The following is a 25433-nucleotide window of genomic DNA, read 5'->3' as shown; positions in this document are numbered from 1 at the left end:
AGCACATGGCCAGTTATCTTCACAACGGACACCCTGGAGATGTCTGGTTATAGGGGTACAAGAACTGGATGTACAGACATAGCAAGCACATGGTCAGTGATCTTCACAACAGACACCCTGGAGATGTCTGGTTATAGGGGTACAAGAACTGGATGTACTGACATAGCAAGCACATAGCCAGTTATCTTCACAACGGACACCCTGGAGATGTCTGGTTATAGGGGTACAAGAACTGGATGTACAGACATAGCAAGCACATGGTCAGTGATCTTCACAACAGACACCCTGGAGATGTCTGGTTATAGGGGTTCAAGAACTGGACGTACATTCATAGCAAGCACATGGTCAGTAACCACAAATGAAAACACAATAACACAGGAAGTATTTTAGAGTTTTTATTTTGCTGGCTGGTGGTGGCATAGCAGCAAATAAGGACTGCTATAAATACAGCACTGTGTGGACACTGAGGAGGTGGAAACTTCACGATACAAACTAGTTGTAATAACAGACAACATGCAGACACAGTAACCATGAGTAGATAAATACACCTGGCCATGCATCAAACAGAAGCACATGGGTTAATATAATAACTCATATCAAAATATTTTTGTAAATTCCATCAAAAGTTTATATCCCCCCCAAAATATATTTTCCAAATACCCTCTGCGAGGAGTATGAATTTCCTTGTCTGAGGCAAACTGTGTTCCTTCTCAAATCGGTGACCTTGTTATAACCCCCTGGACAACAACATGCTGCAAGACAACATCTATAATAAATGTACACAGCACACAATTTGTAAAAGAAGTTTTTCTCTCCAAAAAAACACAAGCACAAATATTCCTAAATTTCAAGAATTAAAAGCACTTTCAGTTTTCTATGTAATCATAAATGTACAAACAAATTAATAAATAATCTGCTGCTAAGCTGTACACATACACATCTACAAATGAACTGCTAATATATACACACATATCGCATCAGATCCAGTATAAAATCTGGCCCTCACAGAGGCCTGTCTACATAAGAACAAGAGACTAGTCAAGGCTAAAACAATCCAGAGGAGCGGCCAAGCTCCTGTGAGATGCTACCATTAGTCAGTCATAAACATCAGCCAATTCAAGTCCTAACTGTCAGTTTGATATAATGGGCTTTGAATGTTATTTAAGTTCTACCATGGTGTTTACATCAGTTAAACCACTGGTCAGTCAGATAATTTCCACTTCACTGAAACTCGAATACCAGCATGCTGCCAGTGAACCAAGAACCAATCTCTGAGTATCTCAGATTCCAACCCATGATCATAGGTTTCTATTACACCTAAGGTAAGGAACTCTCCACAGCGACCTATGGTTAGCTCAGACGGCTGGGTTAGCTGTGCCTCCTAAGTTCTACTTTGTGTCAATACACAGTTTGCGAAAGTCTGACAGGATGATGGGATACTTGGCCAGCAAGTTATTGTTTATCCATACATTTTAGGGCAGCTTCCGGCTCCTTCATGTTTTAACTGGTCTTCAGCAACCCATACTTGACATAGGTGACTGATATCGATCACTGGATTGTTTGGTCCGTGATTATTATCAGACCGCCATCATGTAGCTGGATATTGCAGAGTGTGGCTTTAAACAAACATTAAACAGACATCAGGTGAAGTGGCAGGAAGTAGCCCTGAAACATGGATAGACAGAATAATCGTCAGCCATACCAAGCTAAGTGTATTTCTGTATAGTTACTATGAACCATAACAAAACTTGTATGATGTTCGCCTTGACAAACATAACCAACACCGTATATATTTTTGATATGGAAGCACACAAACCCTTTATCATATAATGCTAATCTTAAAATAACAAAAACTGAGTACATATTTACTTGTAATGTGACTAAAGAAACTGAAGAAATGCAACACGAATACACCGCCCTATTTATGATAAAGCTTCAGATGAATGGCTGCCATTTTTGTCTTATGTATTAGGAACTGTATGGGAATATTTTTTTCAGTAAGCAAGCACCGATTTGATACACAGACCTTAGCATGTAAGTAGTTCCTGCCCAGTTACCTCATTTGCATATTTATCACATTATGCTAATACCAGGGTTATCACATTGCTAACAGTAGCCATTATATGATAAAAAGTTTGATGTCTTCATGTTCAAACATGTTCTAAATCCCTCTCAAAGATATATTATCCAACTGGTCCACGCCTCATTTTTGACTGGAGCTTTTCAAAGCCAGATTTTGCATTAAACATGAAATTATATCAAACTAACAATAGTCATGGGGAAGTTCCTAAAACACATCAAATCTTCAGCTTAATCACAGATGTAGGCCACAAAGATCTGTGTTGTACTGATGTTTTAGGCTTGAGTGTTCCATTGAGTGGCATAATGACGTTGTACTATAAACCAGGCAGAGTGCAGTGAGAATCTGTACAGACCACACCTCAGAAAGTATGTGAAAATGTTAGTGTGAATAAGGCAACAATATACTTGAAATCAAGCACAGCATGCAGAAGGGAATAGAAACTGATGTTATCACTTGTCAGTCTCATAAAGGTCAAGTCTGTTTAGGATAAACAGGAGAACCGATTTCTCACATTTTTAAGCTGCAAAAAAAAAGCCTCACTGGAAACATTAAACCAACCTATCCAGGTTCAAAATTAACAGATTAAAAGTAACCCCTAACATCAACGTTTTGCTGGCTACAATACAGTACTACAGGAAAAGAAAACCGTAAAATTGGAGTCCAAATATATACGGTATATTATTACTTTTTTCATACTTAATCATCACCATACTATATATATATTGGCCTTTCGGGGCACCATGATGCTAGTACCAGCATTAGACCTCATGGCTCGGGACGTACACCGACAAAACGCAAGCTATCATGCTAGGGATATATCCAGCACTACTGTATAACAACTGGATACACACTGTACAGTGGTAGGCTAACCAACTGATAGACAGATGGTACATATTTGTATTGATATAAATGGATGTTATTCTCTTGCTTCATAAAAATCTGTATCATGTATCAATACCAAACAGATGTCAACCCTATAGATGGGGGCCTTGTATTGATACTAAACAGTTGTCAACTTTATGCATGGTATACCTGTACCGATACAAAACAATTGTCAACTCTATGCATGGTATATCTGTACCGATACGAAACAGTCGTCAACTCTATGCATGGTATACCTGTACCGATACAAAACAGTTGTCAACTTTATGCATGGTATACCTGTACTGATACGAAACAGTTGTCAACTCTATGCATGGTATACCTGTATCAATACAAAACAGTTGTCAACTTTATGCATGGTATACCTGTACTGATACGAAACAGTTGTCAACTCTATGCATGGTATACCTGTATCAATACAAAACAGTCGTCAACTTTATGCATGGTATACCTGTACCGATACAAAACAGTTGTCAACTCTATGCATGGTATACCTGTATCAATACAAAACAGTTGTCAACTTTATGCATGGTATACCTGTACCGATACTAAACAGTTGTCAACTCTATGCATGGTATACCTGTACCGATACGAAATAGTTGTCAACTTTATGCATGGTATACCTGTACCGATACAAAAGTCGTCAACTCTATGCATGGTATACCTGTACCGATACAAAACAACTGTCAACTTTATGCATGGTATACCTGTACTGATACGAAACAGTTGTCAACTCTATGCATGGTATACCTGTATCAATACAAAACAGTCGTCAACTTTATGCATGGTATACCTGTACCGATACGAAACAGTCGTCAACTCTATGCATGGTATGCCTGTACCGATACAAAACAGTTGTCAACTCTATGCATGGTATACCTGTACCGATACAAAACAGTTGTCAACTCTATGCATGGTATACCTGTACCGATACGAAACAGTCGTCAACTCTATGCATGGTATACCTGTACCGATACTTAACAGTTGTCAACTCTATGCATGGTATACCTGTACCGATACTTAACAGTTGTCAACTCTATGCATGGTATACCTGTACCGATACGAAACAGTTGTCAACTTTATGCATGGTATACCTGTACCGATACTAAACAGTTGTCAACTCTCTGCATGGTATACCTGTACCAATACAAAACAGTTGTCAACTTTATGCATGGTATACCTGTACCGATACAAAAGTCGTCAACTCTATGCATGGTATACCTGTACCGATACAAAACAACTGTCAACTTTATGCATGGTATACCTGTACTGATACGAAACAGTTGTCAACTCTATGCATGGTATACCTGTATCAATACAAAAGTCGTCAACTTTATGCATGGTATACCTGTACCGATACGAAAGTCGTCAACTCTATGCATGGTATACCTGTACCGATATGAAACAGTTGTCAACTCTATGCATGGTATACCTGTACCGATACAAAACAGTTGTCAACTTTATGCATGGTATACCTGTACCGATACAAAACAGCCATCAACTCTATGCATGGCATACCTGTACCGATACAAAACAGTCGTTAACTCTATGCATGTGACACCTCAATACTAAAACATGACAACCCCGTCTATAGTATACCTCAATACTCAACAGCTGTTAACCCTGTGAATGGTATACCTCAATAATAAATCCTTGTCAACCCTACAGTTGGGTCCCTGTATCGATACAATGTAGATGTTATCCCCTCGATGATACATTGATGTATCCATGCTAAACAGATGTCATCACAACACAAGTCAATAAATACCCGTTAAAATCACACTTATCACAGACAACATCCAGCAAACATGACTGAAAGACAATCCTCGTCCAACATCGCTTCTTACAACATTGTACACATCAAACCTGGCCATCACCAGTCTATATAAAAACATGTCCTTCAACCTGCAACAGTGACAAGTCTACACTGACTGACGGTATGAGGATTATATGTTTATCTTACCAGAACACTATTATAAACTGATATCCTTGTCTTGGGGTAATGTTTGGGCGGTCTGGAGCTTGAGGTGTAAAGGTGCATGGGCGTGGGGTTGTTGAAAGGGTTGGGTAATAGGACTGGCTAAAAAAAAGTTCGATAATCAGAAATAGCGTCAAGAAAAATTATTAATGTTTATCATTATGAAAATAGTATCATCTACACATAAACTTCTGTGATAGAATGAAGTTTTCATTTACTCACACAATACACAAATTTAGGATTTTATTAATGGCCTGATTCTAAATTCTATTCAGACGCTGTTTTGTAAATACAGTCCAATCCCGATGAGTTGAATGCCGGTATCTCGAATATTATGCATAACTCGAAGTACCTGTCGGTCCCGACCATTCCCTGTTATAGTTGTCATCATTTGAATACCGGTTACACGAATTCGTCTCATAAATACACACGATGACTCGAGAAGGAAATTTGGTCCCATGAGATTCAAACAACAGCAATCTTGTATACATAAGCCGAAGTCAGTCAATGAGAAGTTGATTGGTGTAGCAAACTGATCCAATTAACAAACCATAGCGACTCACACCTTTCTGCCATTAACAGGTGAGTTCAAAAGTCAGATTAGTGATTTTACGGAAATCACTGTCTGTGCTAATCAGACTGTAACTGATAAGGTGCCCCTATTAGTGATATGGAAATCATTAGATAAACAAATGCTTAGGCGGAGGAATTAGGACTGGATACTCTTTTTTTCTACCCTCATAGACATACCTATGTCTCGAATACATCGATAAGTCGAATTTATTACTTGGTCCTCAGCGATTCGACTCATTGGGATTTGACTGTATGTCTCCACTCAACAGTGTTCTGATATATATTCATTTCTTCCAGAATTATGTTTGTTATTTTGGATAAAGTTACTTCTCCAATATTCATCGATAATCGATCTCTATGATATTTGTCGATAGCCAGCCCTATTGGGTAGACCTCTAGAAGAGGATAATCTAGATCTCAGAGGGTGGTGGGCCGAGCTGGGGGTTGGAGGGCGAAAGTGGGGGGTGGTGGGCAGAACGCAGGGTGATGAGTGAAGCTGAGTGCGGTGGGCTGAGGGCGGAACTGGGGGTGATGGGCAAAACTGAGGGTGGTGAGTGGAGCTGAGGGTGGTGAGCGGAGATGTGGGTGGAACTGAGGATGGTGGGCGGAGCTGCGGGTAGTGGGCGGAACTGGGGGAGGTGGGTGGAGCTGAAGGTGGGTGGAGTTAGGAAGGGTAAGGGTGGCTCTGTAAAAGGGTGGGGTGGACCTATGAAAAAGTGGGATGGTGCTGAAAGGGAGTATTGAAGCTGTTGCAGTGAGTTGGTGGGGTGGAGCCATTAGTGTGGTCAGCTGTCATACCTGGACAATTGCCTCAAAATCTCTGTATGCAACTTCCCCCCACTCCATGTCAACAAAACATGTAATTAATGTCACAGCTCTTGACAGATTCCATAGCGATAACCAATTAAACACATTTGGTTAACAGGATGATTTTGATAGGAATTATACTGGTTAAGTCCATAAAGGTTTGAAGGATGTGATATTTGATGGTTGCTGCCTTCCTTTTCAGCAAAATCATTAACTCCTTACGAAAAATATTCACAAATTATTTTCAAATTGAAAGTGATATGTAGAATTTGCCAATACTTTTAAGCATACATGGTCAATGTTAACAGATAAACAACAGAACGATACTGAGCTGTCAATCAACTTTCAACTGTACAGTTAGCCGACGCCTTCATGGTCAAAGGGGGGACAACTCTGTCACAAAACAATCTCCTATATTACTTTACCATTTGACGAACCTGTATACTTCATGCATATCTGGAGCCATAAATGGATTATCATTATAATTTTTTATCTATGTAAAATATAGTGAATTGAATACATCTATGTTGTCGTTACATAACATGCAATGTGATGTCAACCTATTAATAAGTGACTATTGTTTCACGCCACAATTTGGCAGCTATTGACTGCGGCATCACTGTTTCCAGATTCTAGGCATCTTACAAATCCAGACCTGTATGACAGAAAAACAACAACTTGGTCTGGTCAATAATCTTAAAAGAATCAACATGATCATTGTCAGTGTTCTCTTAACCATGTAAAAATGTGTTTTCTTGGTGTGTTTTCTTTTGACAATAACCTCTGATAAATGACCTCCAAGTATAACCTTCCCTGTGTCTAACATTATTCGATGATCAGGATCGCCATGGTTACTGGTATGACTCAAAAACAAGATGTATGTATATGTACAATACACACAAGCACAATTAAGTAAACCATTGTCTAGGCAATTCAATCAGCTGCTTACAACATATCCTTAAGTATGTTTCAATGTGTTCTGGATCAACAAACATATACAATGAAAATTGAATTAATACTTTGTTATGCATTTGAAAAACAAAGGAAATATTCTGTAATTTGCAAATATTAGTTCAGGTATATAATCAAATAAGAAATGCTGCAGAAAAGTCAAAAATAATTGTTTTCACAAGAGATTGCCTATCAAAAGCAAAAATATTCACAAGCGACATTAAGCTGATCATCTTCTTCTCTTGCGTATTACAACTTTGCACTCTGACTGGGGCTCGACTTCGTAAGCGCCAACCTCAGTGCCGCTCCCTCCCAGCCAGGAACTCGGGATTTCAGCATCTTCCTCAAGGTAGGGGTTGCCCTGGGCAGAGCTGGGGACCTCTGAGGTGGGGCTGGCAATCTCCATCCCATCACTGGACACCCCCTGGGTGGGACTAGGAGCTGTATCACTGCTTGGTTTGGACAGAGCTCTAGACAGCTGTGGGTACTGGTCGGACTTACGATGCAGCCCCCTGGATGCTGCTGTCTCCATGGCCTTCTCCAGCGAAAGTCTAAAATTGGCACGGGCTTGTTGCAGTTTCTGGCGGGAAACGCAAGGAGCACTGTTTTCTTTGGTTTTTCGGATTTGTTTTGGATTTGTACAAGACTTTGAGTCCAATCTAATACGCTTTTGTGCTGAGGGGCCACCAATGTTTGTCAGCGGGATGCCAATGTATGTGTTGCTTGGTTTGTTTTCTGAAGCTGACAGAACTCCTGCCCCCAGAACATTGGTTGTCATGGTTTCTGCTGGCATGACCTTTGACATGACCTGATGCTGACCTCCATGAGATCCTGACTGGACAAACCCTACTCCATCAAACTGTCTTCGTGTAGGGTCAAACCCATGTCTGCTACTCTCCACTGACACAACCCTCTTCCGTGGCACATCACTCATCTTACGAGGACTTGGAATAAAATGGCTCTTGTAAGGACTCCTTGAAACCGCCATTTTGTATGGACTTGTGCTGGAGGTCAGACCTCTTTTGCCTGGACTCAGAATCCTCAGGGGACTCTTTAAGGGACTCTTAAAAAGACCTTCAAGCAAACCAATGTCAACATCAGTATCTATACTGAAAAGATTTTCTTCAAAGTTTTCAATGAAGTTCTTGTCCCAGTCATCCAGCAGAGGCAGGTCATGACTGTTAGGTCTGGGGGAGGTGAGGTCATCGATCACAGACGCCATCATAGCAATCTTGGATGGACTCTGCTGCACAAGGTTGGAAGTGTACAATGGTGGTTGTGGTTGTGGTTGTGGTTGTGGCAGTTGCTGCATTAGGTGGGTGTAACTGGAGGGTCCGGTGGCCGGTGGAGAGAAGTAACCACTGTCAAAGGATGTCTCACTCTCCAGACTCTGGCGTTTTGGTGTGTTGTCCGTGTAGTAGACATGCTGTGATGGTGTGATAGAAGTTGTGGAATCGGTCCCAAAGTCTGCTATGCTATCCACACTGTCAGGGACATACAGCATTGTTCTACCCCCGCGCTCTGCAACAAACAAGGTCATCAGTTAACAAGTGATCTGCAGCAAGCTGGCATTTATCAAGGATTCTAAACTAAGTGCCCTTGGCAGGTAAATTGGTAAAGAAATTATTTTATTACATTGCTCAAAATTGCAATCTTTTGAAAGTTCTTATTTTTGTGGATGGATTTAAACACTGCACTCAATATAAAAATTTGAATATTATATTTAAAATGTTGTGGTTCTGATTACACCTCTTTAAAATTTAGGGTAGGTATGTATGATTTTTTAAAGACGTAAAGTACGAACGAATAGCACATTTATCAATGTATAGTTGTTTATTCAATGAAGTTTCAGATTGAAATTTCTAGCACCAGGCTGATGTCTGTCGGCGCTGAAAAAACCCAATTGTATCTGAAAGCTTATTTTATTCATACTGCTAACAAAAAATAGGATCGGCACCAGAATTCAAGGGTCGGTTGGGTAATCGGAAACACAACATTTTCTAGGCCTTAAATCCACTTCTTCTTTATTGAGCCTATTATCACTGATATATAAGTTACCTCTAGAAAGTCATGACATTTCTTGTAACTATAATACTATACCAGTACACCACTTCAGAGAAATACAGGCGATGACACTATTTTGTCTCAGACTGTCAAGGCAACATTGTTCGAATTAGGCATAAAGTTGTAATGGCCCAGTTGTGTGTCATGTGACGCCAAGGTTAATGCCCCAGTATTGTATGTTCTGCTAACTACCTCAGGGGAGGCTACTCTGTAAGAGACTGGACATCAGCTATGTGGTAGTTAAGTTGTTACAGAAGTACTATTATGTTCAGAACTAAACTTTCAAGATAAGAAGCCATAAGAAAGCATCAATGATGCTCATGTTTGGTTTGATGGTGAGTCATGTCAATAGGAGTTTCAAGGAATGAAACTAAAAGAGTTGAAAGACACATTGATCCTTAACAGTACCAAAGATGGAAGGGTCCCCTAAATTTCAAACACTGTAATCATTGAATATACGGTGCCTTTTACAAAGTGGTCAAATGTAACTCATATCATATTTGAGACTGCACTTTCTCAGGTAAGTACAGATTCCTGTACTTTTGGGGGTTGAACCCACGCTATTAGAGTCAGGCACCTAATCGCCAGTACACACAGCTTTCGAAGCAATTCCTTGGGGACACAAGTATGTGATCTTGACTACCTGTGGTCCGACTTTCATTTTTGTGGCAGGCATGATGGCTGAGTCGGCTAGATTTCTTTGTTTGCATCATCAAAGTGAGCGAGTCTGACCACATTTGTCAGATCACACGGAAAGCATGGTTGGCTGAAGAACAATCCTAAGATTGACCTTCAACTGTTTAAAGCTGCCATCAGATAAGCTAATACTTTACATTAGCTAACATTATCAAACAGGATTCATTCCAGGAAGATGCATTACGGAAAACATTAGACTTCTTTATGACATTATGTTTGAAATTAAAAGGCAAAACATAAAAGGTTTACTAATCTTAATTGACTTTGAAAAAGCTTTCGACACCGTGTCAAAATTATTCATTAAGATGGTCCTAGACAAGTTTGGTTTTGGAAGTAACATTCAAAGATGGGTTAACATATTGATTTCTAATGGTCTAATGGTCACTTGTCCACGTTTTTCGATAATGAAAGGGGTTGTAGACAGGGTGATCCCATATCTCCATAGCTATTCTTATTGGTAGCAGAAATACTAGGAATAATGATCAGAGACAACCACAGAATAAAAGGAATTGTTTTAAACGACATCGAACATTGGTCAATATGCAGATGACACTGAATTATTTTTGGATGGTTCCGAAACCTCTCTTAATGAAGCTATGAAAACTTTGCTTTCCTTTTACAAGGTGTCAGGTTTGAAAATAAATATTGATAAAACAAAAGTAGTATTGCTAGGCTCAATGGCAGGTAGTAAAATAGTCCTATCCCAGGACTATAAGATGGATTGGCATAATGAGAATTTCGAAGTATTGGGAATCAAATTAAATGCTCATTTAGAAAACCTATGGGTAATTAATACAAAGAAGAGACTCGAAAATATAAAAAGAATTCTACTGAATTGGAAAAGACGCAATTTAACGTTGATAGGGAAAATAACCCGTCGTTAAAAGTTTAGCTCTATCCACGATTGTCACATCTTCTCTTCTCTCCCCAAAACATTTATTACTGATTTGAACAGATTATTCTTCAAATTTATATGGAATGATAAAATTGATAAAATAAAACTAATTAATTTAGTAATGGAAGGTAACTAAGAAGGTGGTCTAAGAATGGTCGACGTGAAAACCTTTTATCGACTCTTTAAAACTTTCATGTTTGAAGAGATATATTTCAAAACCTAAGAACTATGCTCTCAGCGGTTTCCCTCTACAAAACCTTCTTTTTTAGGAGCCAACATCACAAAACATTATAATATTAAAAATCCATTTTGGAAAGATTCTCTTGATGCCTGGCATAGATATGTTAAAAGATCGGTATGTAACAATAACGACATTAATGAAATACTCATGCAGCCACTATGGTTAAATCACCAGTGTTACCAGCCAAGTTTGATCATTCATAACTGGATTAAATGTGGAATAGTTTATATTAAAGATATTTGTAATGACCACGCATTTCTACCATTCGCAGAACTTAAGGCAAAATTTGGTATTAAAGGTACTGTACTTGACTTTAATCGTGTTCTCCTTAGTATACCCAAACAGTGGAAAGAAGTTATACGAACAAATAACAATTTTGATATACAGTCGTTATCTATGTGCTCTCCTTGGAACGATTTGATTAAACCTAGTAAAGGTTCAAGGATATTCTATGATAATTTTATATCTGATTATAACATTCTGAATGTGTGTCTCAAATGGAACGGGGAACTAAATGAGTTGTTAAATTGGAAAACCATATTTTTACAATATAGACAATGCACTAAAGACACGAAACTCTTAGATTTTCAATATAAGTTTTTGCATAGAGTCATTTACACTAAACGTGAATTACTAAAAATGAAATTGATAGATAATGACCTATGTACATTACGTGGTTCAGTAAGTGAGGATATTTACCATGTATACCTTGATTGTCCAACCATCAAAATGTTCTGGTCAGAATTTAACAATTTTATAACTCAAGTCCTTGGTAAAACGTATGAAATGTCAAATCATGATATTCTATTTTGTTGCAGTAGTAACCACTTACTCAACCACATGATGCTATTGGCAAAGCCACATTTTCGTAATGAATATAAAAGGACACAAACCTAGCTTCACCATCTACAGAACATTATTAAAAGATATCTACGAGATAGAGAAATTTATCGAGAAGAAAAACGATAATATGAAACATTTTTACAGAAAATGGAATGTCCTAGATGCAGTCCTGTAATTTATTTTTTAGTCTTTTAATTCTCTGTAATATTAGCTAGCATCTCAATTGTTAATCTATATTCCCAGTACCATATGTTATAAACTGTCTGCTTTTTATTATGCAACCTGTACCATTCTACTCTACCCACATATCTTGTTCAAACGTAACCAAGTAAAGTGAATAAAAATACTTTACAAAAAACCCCATTATTTACCCCTGTTTACGATGGTGGCAGTTCACTGAACAGATGCTGTAATGCTACTGTATTATGTGTAGTAAAAACAAGGCTGGCTATTGATACAGATTATTGAGATTGATAACTAAATATCAATCGTTTATCGATAAATATCAAAGCAGTAACTTAGAGAAAAACTGCCCAAAAATGTCTCAAAGAAATTAATATATTTGACACCACTGGTGAGTGGTGACATGTTAATGCACGGGTTACCATGGTTACTAACATAATTTAGATGCAGCCGATGATAAAAACCCAACTTTGAGTATTGTTTGAGTGCCAGTAAATTCAACTTTATTCTATCACAAAACTTCATGTATGCTATTATCAATGACACAATTTTCATATGAATAATCTTTAAAGGATTTTTCTAGTCGCTGACATTTCTGATTATCAATCATTTCAGCCAGCTTTAAAAAACAATGATGAATATATATGAAAGGAGCATATATCCTGTGGCAGCTCATTCTATGAATGAATTGTAGTATTAAATACTGTAGTACATGGAAGACTTCTGAAACAATATGTTTTGAATGAGTCTCTAGTCATTTCCTTCGATGATAGAATACAGATACAATACACTGTGGTCCTTGTATAAGTAATAAGGTGTAAGACATTTTACAAGCAGAATGCACATGTACTCAAGACATGGGTCAGGTGTACATAAACGTGAAGCTTGTAAAATTGAACTAATTTGTCATCGTGAGCGGACAGGTTACCCCTAGTTCCATGTGTGACATTACGATCTATTGTCTGACTGCACATCACACCTCAAGCCAGCCCATCTGTTGGCATGTCCTGACTCACTGAGGCGAAACATACAGAACCATCTGACACGTGATACCCAACAACAATGTAATTTTTCAAGTAAAATTGATATTTTTATACTTATCCTGACTCATGATCTTTTGCTTATCTCCCTTTTCATTGCGAATGGTAGTGGAACACTTGAATTCCTTTAAGTTCCCGAAGCGGACGTAAAAATACACTCACCCACGAGTTACCTCCCTTTTCCTGCGTAAACAGTCATGTGACCAGCCTTACTTGCCACTCTCTCCTGATTTTTCTGCCCAAGTACTTGGATCTGCTGTGCAATCCAAAGTGTTTCCAGCGGGGAGGTTGGGAGGGCTTGACCTCATGAGTCAGGATAAGTATAAAAATATCAGTTTTACTTGAAAAATTACATTTTTCTCTCGTATCCTGACCCATGATATTTTGCTTATAGAATCTGACGGATTGGTGGTGGGTTAGGCCACTTCCTGGATTCATCAGCTGTCCTAAGATACGTCCTGTACCACACACACACACACACACACACACACACACACCAACAAAAGAGGGAACTGCGTAGTGGCATTTCTGAGATCCTAATCTTGCAAGTTCCGTTATAACTCGGGAGGAACACATCTTGTCTTACTTCCATCTCAGACAAGTTGAATCATCTTGATTCATGTGGCTTCAGATAAACTAGTATCTTCTTATTACTAGATATCTTATAACAACCCATAGATTATGATAAGATCTTTATCATAAATGAGTTGCGACCCCTTCACGCACAGGTAAGATCTTTACCCGTACAGGATCTTTAATCACTCATGCTAGCCTGTCCTATACTGTGCGCATGGACTTTCAAACTAATACTTTTCCTTAGCAAAAGTTATCAACAAGTCAACGTGATAAAGGGTGAGATTTCCCAACTCAGCGCCTTTGTGGAGCCGTTAGTAGCTGTGCTACGAGAGGCCCAAATAGGTAGTGGTTTGCAAACACCGTGTCCGACTTCCAAAAGCAGCCCTCCATAATTGCTGATATAGAGCAATTTCCATGCAGAGCTAGTGTTGACGGCAATGCTCTGACTTCGTGTGGGTTGGAAGCTCTTGGAGGTTCTAGTCCTGCTGCTTTATAGGCTCTCAATATGACGGCTCTCATCCAGAACGATATCGTCGTTCTTGAGACTTCTGCTGATGTCTCTGTGGATAATGGGATGAACAGGCGCTTGAATTTTTGTCTCCTGGTCTTAGTCTTTGAAGATATATCTTCAGGGCTCTGACCGGACACAAGGATAGGTCCTCTATATCCTCTGGTCCGAGGATTGTAGATAGCGCTGGTACGTGGAACTGTCTATCTGGCTGACCAGGTAGTTGGTTCTGGGCAATGAAGTCCCATCTAAGTCCTAGATGAACTGCAGCATGTTGCCCCGTGTCGAATCTGGTTCGACCAAAGTCCAGCACATGTATCTCTAATATTCGAGCTGCCTCGGCTAGCGCAAGCAGGAACAGAGTCTTCTGTGTCAGCAGCTCGAGTGTAGTCTGGTCTAGAGGTTCGTAGGCATCATTGGTAAGATGACGTAGAATTACATTCAGATCCCAGGCCGGAGCTCTGACATTCTTTTGCTGGTCCTCCAGTTTAAAAGATCTCAGCAGAGCAAGTAATTCTGGTACTTTCGTCAACTTGATGCCTGTTTTCATGGTAATCACTGTACTGATGACGGCGAGGTATGTAGATAATGTCGAACCTTTCAGATGTCTGGTCTGTCTAAGATGACACAGGTATTCGCCATTTGAGGATGAGTAGTTTTCATCGCAATGAAGTCTTTCCGCCTTGCATAAGTCTCAAACTTCAGCCACTTGTCATCATACATGTTACGAGTAGATCTGCGAACGTTAGCGTTACTGCCTGGCTGCCCTGGCACAGTATCCTCTTTTGTTCAAACATGTTTTGATACGGTCCTCACGTGCAGCTGGAACAGTGTTGGGTTCCTGTGGACTTGCTTGGTGTGCGGACTTGATTGTTGGACTTCCGAGATCTTCTATTAGGTCTAGGAACCATACTCTCGCTGGCCAGAATGGCGCGACCAAGGTCAGTTGTAGTGCCTGTGTTTGTGTGATCTTCAACAGTACTTTCGGTTGTAATATCAGTGGTGGAAACGCATAAGCGTTTAGTCCTTCCCATGATATGTTCAGTGCATCCGTTGCCCAGGCTTCAGGATCTGGAACTGGTGAGACAAACGTCTGTAGTCGTTTGCTGAACCTCGTGGCAAACAGGTCTATGCATGGGGATCCTATTTCCCTGATGATGATCCGAAATGCTTCTGGATGGAGTATCCATTCCGTAGGTGACGGGTGCAGTGGTCGGGAGAGAGCGTCTGCAAGCACGTTATTGGCTCCGGGTATGTGACACGCCTTTATCCAGATGTTTGCCTCCTCCGTGATATCAAACAACTGGAATGTGAGCTGTAGTAGGCTTGGTGATCTTGTTGATCCTTGCCGATTTATGGAGAATGCCACTGTAGAGTTGTCCATGTGGACCATCAGCATTCTGTTGATCAGCGAAAGCTCGACCATAGTTGTAAGGCTGAGGAGCAGACAGAGGAATGATAGAGGTAGTGGAAGATGCCCATGCACCTGACGCAGGCAACTCCTTGCCAGAAGGATTCCTGAGGAGCAGAGAGAGGAAAGATAGAGGTTGTGGAAGATGCCCATGCACCTGACGCAGGCAACTCCTGCCAGAAGGATTCCTGAGGAGCAGACAGAGGAAAGACAGAGGTTGTGGAAGATGCCCATGCACCTGACGCAGGCAACTCCTGCCAAGAAGGATACACGTGGAGGAAACATGATGGGAAAGGAAGCAACACTTCCATGCTAGTTTCGTGTCTAGAGCAATCCCTGTCAGTTTTTTTAAAAGCCTCTAAGGTAGTATGCAGAAAACATAGAAGACAGCTTCTTATATGTATTGTGATGTGATCAAAGTATTATAGGGGTGAGGTGAGGTGAAATTGGGTTTAACGTCAAGTGAAAATATTTCGCCTATACGCATGCTGTATGTGTATATGTATGGCTGCTTGTACTATCCCAGACGGAAGCTGGTTTTATAGTGCTAGCCCACTGAGATACAATGCAGTGAAGCATGAATACCCCACTCAGACACATTAAAACTGACTCGAGCTGACCAGTCCTTGTTGTACTCATTAATGCCAAGCACCAGGCAGGGACCAACAAGTACCTACACGCCTTTTGGTATGACGTGGTTGGGGATCGAGGCAAGCCTTTTCTCTCGAGGCCCGGCGCCTCTTAACCACTACACCACGGAGGCGGTCTAAAGTATTATAGGGTAAGTAGAACGTGGCACAACTACTGTATGTGTATCACTACATCTCTCACTAAGTTTTTATGCCACTTTCAGCAATATAAGGGACACCAGAAATGGGTTTCACACATTGTATTGTGGGGAATAGAACCCGGGTCAAGACGAGAGAACACTTAAACCACTAGGCTAAGATACAGCCTCTGATCTCTCACTGAAAATACATCCTTTACGACTCTTAACCCCCACTCTATTGGTGCACATGTGGGTTTCAGATTTCAAAATACAATGCCTGTCATTACTTGATTAAATGAAAGACAGTAAAATGTCAAATGTAGCACAGATTTTCCATAGCAGCCTAATGTGTGAGTTCTAAGCAGGGATTTGTCTCCATATTCTGAATTTCCGACTGAAACTTTACCAATTAATGTTTAACATGAAATAAATAAAGATTTTGGCTTTGCACATGTAACCTGTATTCCACTTTTTCCAGTCTTGTCTGTGAGGAAGATTCAGTCAATGATCCAAAATAAACCCATGGGGCTGGCATAGTGACTTGGTTTAGTATGTTACTGTACCACGGTGGGAGGATCGATCACTGGCTTGTCTGGTCCAGGCTCCAGTTATATTGCTGAGTGCGATGTATAACCCCCACCTAAGGTCATCAGCCTGTGTCTGAACCAGACACTGACAGGAATGAGTGAGTGAGAATGAGTGAGTGAGTGAGTTTAGTTTTACCGCCTCAGCAATATTCCAACTATATGGCGGAGGTCTGTAAATAGTCAAGTCTGGATCAGACAATCCAGTGATCAACAGCGTGAGCATCGATCTGTGCAATTGGAACCATACTCGCTGGCCAGAATGGCGCGACCAAGGTCAGTTGTAGTGCCTGTGTTTGTGTGATCTTCAACAGTACTTTTCGGGTTGTAATATCAGTGGTGGAAACGCGATAAGCGTTTAGTCCTTCCCATGATATGTTCAGTGCATCCGTTGCCCAGGCTTCAGGATCTGGAACTGGTGAGACAAACGTCTGTAGTCGTTTGCTGAACCTCGTGGCAAACAGGTCTATGCATGGGGATCCTATTTCCCTGATGATGATCCGAAATGCTTCTGGATGGAGTATCCATTCCGTAGGTGACGGGTGCAGTGGTCGGGAGAGAGCGTCTGCAAGCACGTTATTGGCTCCGGGTATGTGACACGCCTTTATCCAGATGTTTGCCTCCTCCGTGATATCAAACAACTGGAATGTGAGCTGTAGTAGGCTTGGTGATCTTGTTGATCCTTGCCGATTTATGGAGAATGCCACTGTAGAGTTGTCCGTGTGGACCATCAGCATTCTGTTGATCAGCGAGCTCGACCATAGTTGTAAGGCCCATGCACCTGACGCAGGCAACTCCTGCCAGAAGGATTCCTGAGGAGCAGACAGAGGAATGATAGAGGTAGTGGAAGATGCCCATGCACCTGACGCAGGCAACTCCTTGCCAGAAGGATTCCTGAGGAGCAGAGAGAGGAAAGATAGAGGTTGTGGAAGATGCCCATGCACCTGACGCAGGCAACTCCTGCCAGAAGGATTCCTGAGGAGCAGACAGAGGAAAGACAGAGGTTGTGGAAGAAGATGCCCATGCCAGCACCTGAAGCAGACAGAGGCAACTCCTGCCACGCAGGCAACTCCTGCCAAGAAGGATACACGTGGAGGAAACATGATGGGAAAGGAAGCAACACTTCCATGCTAGTTTCGTGTCTAGAGCAATCCCTGTCAGTTTTTTTAAAAGCCTCTAAGGTAGTATGCAGAAAACATAGAAGACAGCTTCTTATATGTATTGTGATGTGATCAAAGTATTATAGGGGTGAGGTGAGGTGAAATTGGGTTTAACGTCGTACTTGAAAATATTTCGCTCATATGACGACGTGCATGCGTGTGTATGTGTATGTGCGGCTGCTTGTACTATCCCAGACGGAAGCTGGTTTTATAGTGCTAGCCCACTGAGATACAATGCTGCAGTGAAGCATGAATACCCCACTCAGACACATTATACTGACTCCGAGCCGACCAGTCCTTGTTGTACGCATTAATGCCAAGCACCAGGCAGGGACCAACAAGTACCATATTTTAACGTCTTTTGGTATGACGTGGTTGGGGATCGAAACCGCGCCTTTCCGCTCTCCGGGCGGACGCTCTAACCACTACACCACGGAGGCGGTCTAAAGTATTATAGGGTAAGTAGAACGTGGCACAACTACTGTATGTGTATCACTACATCTCTCACTAAGTTTTTATGCCACTTTCAGCAATATAAGGGACACCAGAAATGGGTTTCACACATTGTATTGTGGGGAATAGAACCCGGGTCAAGACGAGAGAACACTTAAACCACTAGGCTAAGATACAGCCTCTGATCTCTCACTGAAAATACATCCTTTACGACTCTTAACCCCCACTCTATTGGTGCACATGTGGGTTTCAGATTTCAAAATACAATGCCTGTCATTACTTGATTAAATGAAAGACAGTAAAATGTCAAATGTAGCACAGATTTTCCATAGCAGCCTAATGTGTGAGTTCTAAGCAGGGATTTGTCTCCATATTCTGAATTTCCGACTGAAACTTTACCAATTAATGTTTAACATGAAATAAATAAAGATTTTGGCTTTGCACATGTAACCTGTATTCCACTTTTTCCAGTCTTGTCTGTGAGGAAGATTCAGTCAATGATCCAAAATAAACCCATGGGGCTGGCATAGTGACTTGGTTTAGTATGTTACTGTACCACGGTGGGAGGATCGATCACTGGCTTGTCTGGTCCAGGCTCCAGTTATATTGCTGAGTGCGATGTATAACCCCCACCTAAGGTCATCAGCCTGTGTCTGAACCAGACACTGACAGGAATGGTGAGTGAGTGAATGAGTGAGTTTAGTTTTACGCCGCTCTCAGCAATATTCCAACTATATGGCGGAGGTCTGTAAATAGTCAAGTCTGGATCAGACAATCCAGTGATCAACAGCGTGAGCATCGATCTGCGCAATTGGAAACCTATGACATGTGTCAACCAAGTCAGTGAGCCTGACCACCCCGATACCGTTAGTCGCCTCGTACGACAAGCATGGGTTACTGAATATTATATATTTCAATATTCTAAGGCGGACCTTCATGTGTTACTGACAGGACGAACAATCACCACAACGGAGGATATGCAATCAGCAAATACAGCCAGGTCTTCCAATCTTCACGAGATGGTTAATGCAAACGTCGAAGATCTATTTGTCCAAGGAATCCCCTTTCAGCAGATATTGGTATAAAATGAATATTATATATATGATATTTGTTCCACAAGTATAAAAACACCAAATTTCACATAGAAATCAGTGTGCATAAATGGCCAATAAATTTGGCTTTCAAAAAAGGCTTCCAAATAAAGAAATTTGGACACCAATTGAGGACATTAGCATGACACCCCTGCCATGACTGATAAAGACCTTCAACAGCCCATAGGTTTCCATAGAAGTACTGGAGACACAAATGCCATATTATGTCAACTAGCCTTCGTTTGGCCATTGTTCCTGTACAATAGTCATTTGTACAGGATATTGATTCAAATATTGATACATCAATATTTGCTTCAGTTATCCTTGAAGTCACATGATGGCGGCTGCCACTGCAGATGTACCAGTGTGTGAGATGGCACCTGGGTGGATGAGTGCCCACACTAGTTGCACAGATGGAAGAAGTGCAGCTGGGGGCTGGGCAAACGGTGCCTAGCAACAAGTCATTGGCTTACATTGGTTTTGTTCATCTCAATGCTATTCATTCAGATAAACTGTTTTGAGGAATGAATAAGTTTATGAATAGGTGTCGTGACATGCTCAACACTCTCACTTTCTGGACCTTTTTGTGACCTAAGTTTCCCACAGAGAAATATCTGAATGATATGACCTTCAACATCGATGGATAATCAAATTCGCTATTCTTCAATGATTTAAACAAGCAACCATACTACCAGCACACAAGACAATTTTTGGGTGGAACTGCTCGTTTGCTGACTTGATGTTTATGAGTGAGAGAAAATATGTGCTAATTTCTAAGGTAGTGATTTGAGATCAGGCTGATGACAACAGTTGCAGAACAATGCTATGGTGCCACATTGGGTCAGGCTTTGATCACCACAGAAAGGAAGTTGTTTGTTGTTTAACACCACTCTACAATATTCCAGCTATATGACGGCAGACTGTAAATACACAATCAGGACCACACTATCCAGTGATCAACATCAGGAGCATCAAGAGGAGGTGTAAAACCATGGAGGTGTGAACGTAGGTGTCATGCAATGGGCCGGAGCTTGTAATGTTATATCAATATACAATTAGGACCACACTATCCAGTGATCAACATCAGGAGCATCAAGAGGAGGTGTGAACGTAGGTGTCATGCAATGGGCCGGAGCTTGTAATGTTATATCAATATACAATTAGGACCACACTATCCAGTGATCAACATCAGGAGCATCAAGAGGAGGTGTAAAACCATGGAGGTGTGAACGTAGGTGTCATGCAATGGGCTGGAGCTTGTAATGTTATATCAATATACAATTAGGACCACACTATCTAGTGATCAACATCAGGAGCATCAAGAGGAGGTGTAAAACCATGGAGGTGTGAACGTAGGTGTCATGCAATGGGCCGGAGCTTGTAATGTTATATCAATATACAATTAGGACCACACTATCTAGTGATCAACATCAGGAGCATCAAGAGGAGGTGTAAAACCATGGAGGTGTGAACGTAGGTGTCATGCAATGGGCTGGAGCTTGTAATGTTATATCAATATACAATTAGGACCACACTATCTAGTGATCAACATCAGGAGCATCAAGAGGAGGTGTAAAACCATGGAGGTGTGAACGTAGGTGTCACGCAATGGGCTGGAGCTTGTAATGTTATATCAATATACAATTAGGACCACACTATCTAGTGATCAACATCAGGAGCATCAAGAGGAGGTGTAAAACCATGGAGGTGTGAACATAGGTGTCATGCAATGGGCTGGAGCTTGTAATGTTATATCAATATACAATTAGGACCACACTATCTAGTGATCAACATCAGGAGCATCAAGAGGAGGTGTAAAACCATGGAGGTGTGGAGGTGTGAGCGTAATGTTATATCAATATACAATTAGGGTGTCATGCAATGGGCCGGAGCTTGTAATGTTATATCAATATACAATTAGGACCACACTATCCAGTGATCAACATCAGGAGCATCAAGAGGAGGTGTAAAACCATGGAGGTGTGAACGTAGGTGTCATGCAATGGGCCGGAGCTTGTAATGTTATATCAATACACAATGTTAATGAGTATGAGTAACCGGCCCAAATTTCTTCCATCTCCACCAGTACTAGCAATTAATTGGTTCATTTTACTTCTATGTCACAACTTCAACAGAAGAAACAATTCATATACTTCCAGGGCTCCAGATAATTTTTCAACATCAGGAGTATGTACTCCTTATTATTTCAATACAGTCAGGCCGCGGTAATCCGGTCCTCGTTAATCCGAATCCACCGACTTCCGAACGCTACTCACTGGGCACCAAATCATCTCCCTATATATTGTATATAATTGACACCTCGTTAGTCCGATGATTCAGTTTCCGCCTCCGAACGCTGGTCAGTCGGAACGGATTGGACTAATTAAGTTGTAAACAGCCGCGTTAATCCGAACGATTGAAGTTAACCGCGCTGCTGACTTGTCCAATCAAAGTGACACGTTGTTTGTTTAGCGACTTAGCGACTCATCCCTTTGATCCCTTTATCATAAGTGATAGGGAAATTTCGACGACCACGCTGTTTTGGGAAAGACTTCAATCCAGAAATATATGCTCGGTACCGTTTCAACACGAATTAAAATTATAAACTATTTTTCGCAATGTTATTGAAAACAACGATTCTCGGACACATGCTTCGGCAGCGGGTCCACAATAACATTGTCATAGAGCAAAGTAACGATGTTTCGAGGAATTCATTAAATAAATTGAATAAACTAATGAATAAAATCAACAAAATATATACATGAAGCATTTTTGTCACAGGTCATAACCTAGCACGATACGTCCAATAAGTTCCATAATTTACGTGTAGGTAGCGATTTCTTGCTTAATATGTTCAAAATAGCATTATTTTACCCAAAACTTTCGTCTAAATCTAAAAGTTTTCGTTTACGAGGACGGTATCCATTGCCGTAATATGATTGGCTGCCTTAGGTCACATGTCTGATTTTGACCAATCACGACCCTTATAGCAGACTGTAGCGAAAAAGCGTCATTAGAAACCAATTTTTATCCAATAAAATCGCTTCTTACAACTGTGAAAATACTCTCGGCAAGGGTTCAGTGATGTTGTTGATGTTCAGAGCTTGAACGATACCCGACATCAAACGATTCGCCTCTGATGGCGTAAAAATGAAAATATAAAAGAAAAAGGCACGGGCATGTTATGACATGTCACAAATGGAAAAAAATCGCCATAGTTTTTGCTTCTTTCGTGGTTTATCTGGACGTTATAAATGTAAGCTTGCATTTTCATTCAAAAATAATTTTAGGATTAGATCTTTTAAATGGTGTATGGGATGTAGTAGCAATAACGTTTTACAAGCTTATAATTTCCTTCATAAACATAGGCTTCATCTATGACCTCAGAGTCTCGATAGTAAGGAAAGATATCAAGGGGAAGTAACTCGGTGCATATACTGTGGTTTCAGCAGTACGAACGTTTCACTATCCGAACGTTTTTTAAAAAAAACCAAAGTGTTCGTATTAACGAGGTCTGACTGTATATGAGTACTGGAAAACAATAAGAGTACATTTAGAGTACTGAGTGGAATTTAATGGTGTATCATTAAACTTGTGCTTAGTTTCATATATGCATGACAGCATTGCTACTCTGGTGTAAATGGTCAATAAACTAAACAATACTTTTTCAGATAAATATGTCTGTAAATGATTCTAAGACCGTACACAATTGCTGTGGTGCGTATCTGCTACGTTTTCTAAATTATTTCCTACCGTATCGTGCATATTTTTTATCCGTACATACGCCGATACGGCCCTTATCTGGAGCCCTGCACTTCTGTCAATAAACCTATAAAGCCAGAACCCAGTGTGTTTTAAAACTGTCAGAAGTTTAGACCCAAACTAAAGTCCATATTTGTGTTAAAACTAGGAATGCAGTAAAGACCATGAGATGATGAAAGGAACCCCCTGACCTGCAGGTAACCTCAAACTCTTTCCAGAAGTACATCAAACTGTAATGCCCCACAAAAGGAATGTCAAAAAACATTTTGATTCTTCAAAATTAAGAAAAATCAATCCCATGCATTCCTTCAATGAATGCTAATGATGAACATCAAATAAAGCACCTGTAATTGTCATTATTCACTAGCTTAACTTGCCTTGCCATCAAATGGATTGTAAGTCAACAAGATTCTTGGGATACAAAAAAACCCCAATACTTACAATGAGGCTGACTGGCACCAAATAAAGATGTCCAACACAGTCTTTGAACGTTTGTTTGAATGTTTAGTGTCTTGTTTAACTTGGCAACAGACACCATGTGGCAATATATGGTTAACAAGTGATTGACATAATGAACAACATCCTTTGTCATGGGGTGAGTGCATGTTTTTTTTACGTAGTAGTTAGCATTATGTCAGTTTTAATCAACATCATTCAGTCTGGGCAAGGATAACTGTAGTGGTTGACTTATGAGGCTACATTCAACAGTATTGGGGGCCACTGACACAGAACCATTCCAGAGACATATTGTGACTAGAACATGATCTTTTTTATGAAGATCTTGCATAAACCTGATCCCAAGTTTCTTCGATGGAGCTTAATTCCATGGAAAGAATTAGATGGCTTTATAGTTTTTCATGTTCATAATTAATAACTGCACTTCTAAATCTGTCTTCATACTGGAAATATAATATGGCATGTGTGCCCCAGGAAACGTACCCAGAGTTTGTACAGAATGGCAGTCACTAAGTCTAAGGAATTTTCTTATAATGTTCAAGGCTCTCCCTACAACATTCAGAACCATGCAGATTAAATTTCAAAATAAAGATGTGGACCAAGAGTTGCCTGACGTAATCATAAGTGAGAATAGCCATGCCATTAGCATACACAAAGTCTTAAGGAACCTCGCTGTAAAGTATTCAAACATGTATAGCATAAGATGCAATAAGGGGAATGTTTAGTCCCTGTAGTGTCTGAACATATTGTGCACATACTTGTAATGTACACGTCATGTGACTTCACATTGTTATTTCCTTATTATTGTGTTATTTCTTAATTATTGACCCACTGTCATGATATACCACATTTAGAAATATTTGTCTCTCCTATGATGAATCTGAGCAGAAGTAAATAAATTACACCGAATGCAGCATAATGAGTACGGTAATGATACATTCACCCTGGACATGTGGCTGTTAAACAAAAATACAACAGACAAATCTTGGCCTAGATAGAACAACTGCAAATTAGATCTTGTACAGTAACTGAACTCGTGTCTTTAATCAATTGCAACTATACAGTCACATGTATCGATATCGGTACACATAAACGAAGAATATGGGATAACATTTTTCTTCCTGTCTAAAATCTTGAGACCTAAACTTGCAACTGACAAACTTGTTTCTTAGACTTAGCAGCCTATTCATCGGAATCACGCTAAAAACATGGTAGGCTTCTGCCACTGTTGGCAACAGTGTATGTTGTATATAATACTTACGCTTGTCTATATGCCACGACGTTAGATGTGCACATATATGTTAAAAGGTTGCACAATTTAAGTGGTCGAAATATATCGCCGATCGATCACCATTCACAACTTGGCGCCATGGCCGAACCGGAAGTAAAAGTGATTGGCGCGATTTTTCTGCACTGTAGCCAATGAA

General features: G+C 40.3%; 1 protein-coding gene and 2 long non-coding RNA genes across 3 annotated transcripts; 1 reads left to right on the top strand and 2 right to left on the bottom strand.

Annotated features, from left to right (window-relative positions):
• Window positions 1–379: 379 nt before the first annotated feature.
• Window positions 380–5657, bottom strand: LOC124252969. The gene is made up of 2 exons (XR_006892073.1): window positions 4484–5657; window positions 380–4440 (listed from the first exon to the last, which is right to left on the bottom strand). It is a non-coding gene; the product is annotated as an uncharacterized LOC124252969 (long non-coding RNA).
• An 83-nt stretch (window positions 5658–5740) lies between these two features.
• Window positions 5741–25368, bottom strand: LOC124253009. The gene is made up of 2 exons (XM_046686726.1): window positions 25268–25368; window positions 5741–8795 (listed from the first exon to the last, which is right to left on the bottom strand). Exon 2 carries the CDS (start codon window positions 8776–8778, stop codon window positions 7504–7506), a length of 1275 nt encoding a protein of 424 aa, XP_046542682.1. The 5' UTR covers window positions 8779–8795; window positions 25268–25368; the 3' UTR covers window positions 5741–7503.
• Window positions 22088–24290, top strand: LOC124253010. The gene is made up of 3 exons (XR_006892077.1): window positions 22088–22298; window positions 24151–24155; window positions 24280–24290. It is a non-coding gene; the product is annotated as an uncharacterized LOC124253010 (long non-coding RNA).
• Window positions 25369–25433: the final 65 nt, after the last annotated feature.

This window comes from Haliotis rubra, unplaced genomic scaffold (assembly GCF_003918875.1).
Source record: "Haliotis rubra isolate DU_JTF1 unplaced genomic scaffold, ASM391887v1 Scf53, whole genome shotgun sequence".
Classification (NCBI taxonomy): Eukaryota; Metazoa; Mollusca; class Gastropoda; order Lepetellida; family Haliotidae; genus Haliotis; species Haliotis rubra.
The sequence above is the reverse complement of the archived record's forward strand: the minus strand, read 5'-3'. Positions and strand labels throughout refer to the sequence as shown.

Coding starts and splice junctions, on each gene's coding strand:
- LOC124253009 (XM_046686726.1), bottom strand. CDS start 8,778: ATGCTGTATGTCCCTGACAGTGTGGATAGCATAGCAGACTTTGGGACC.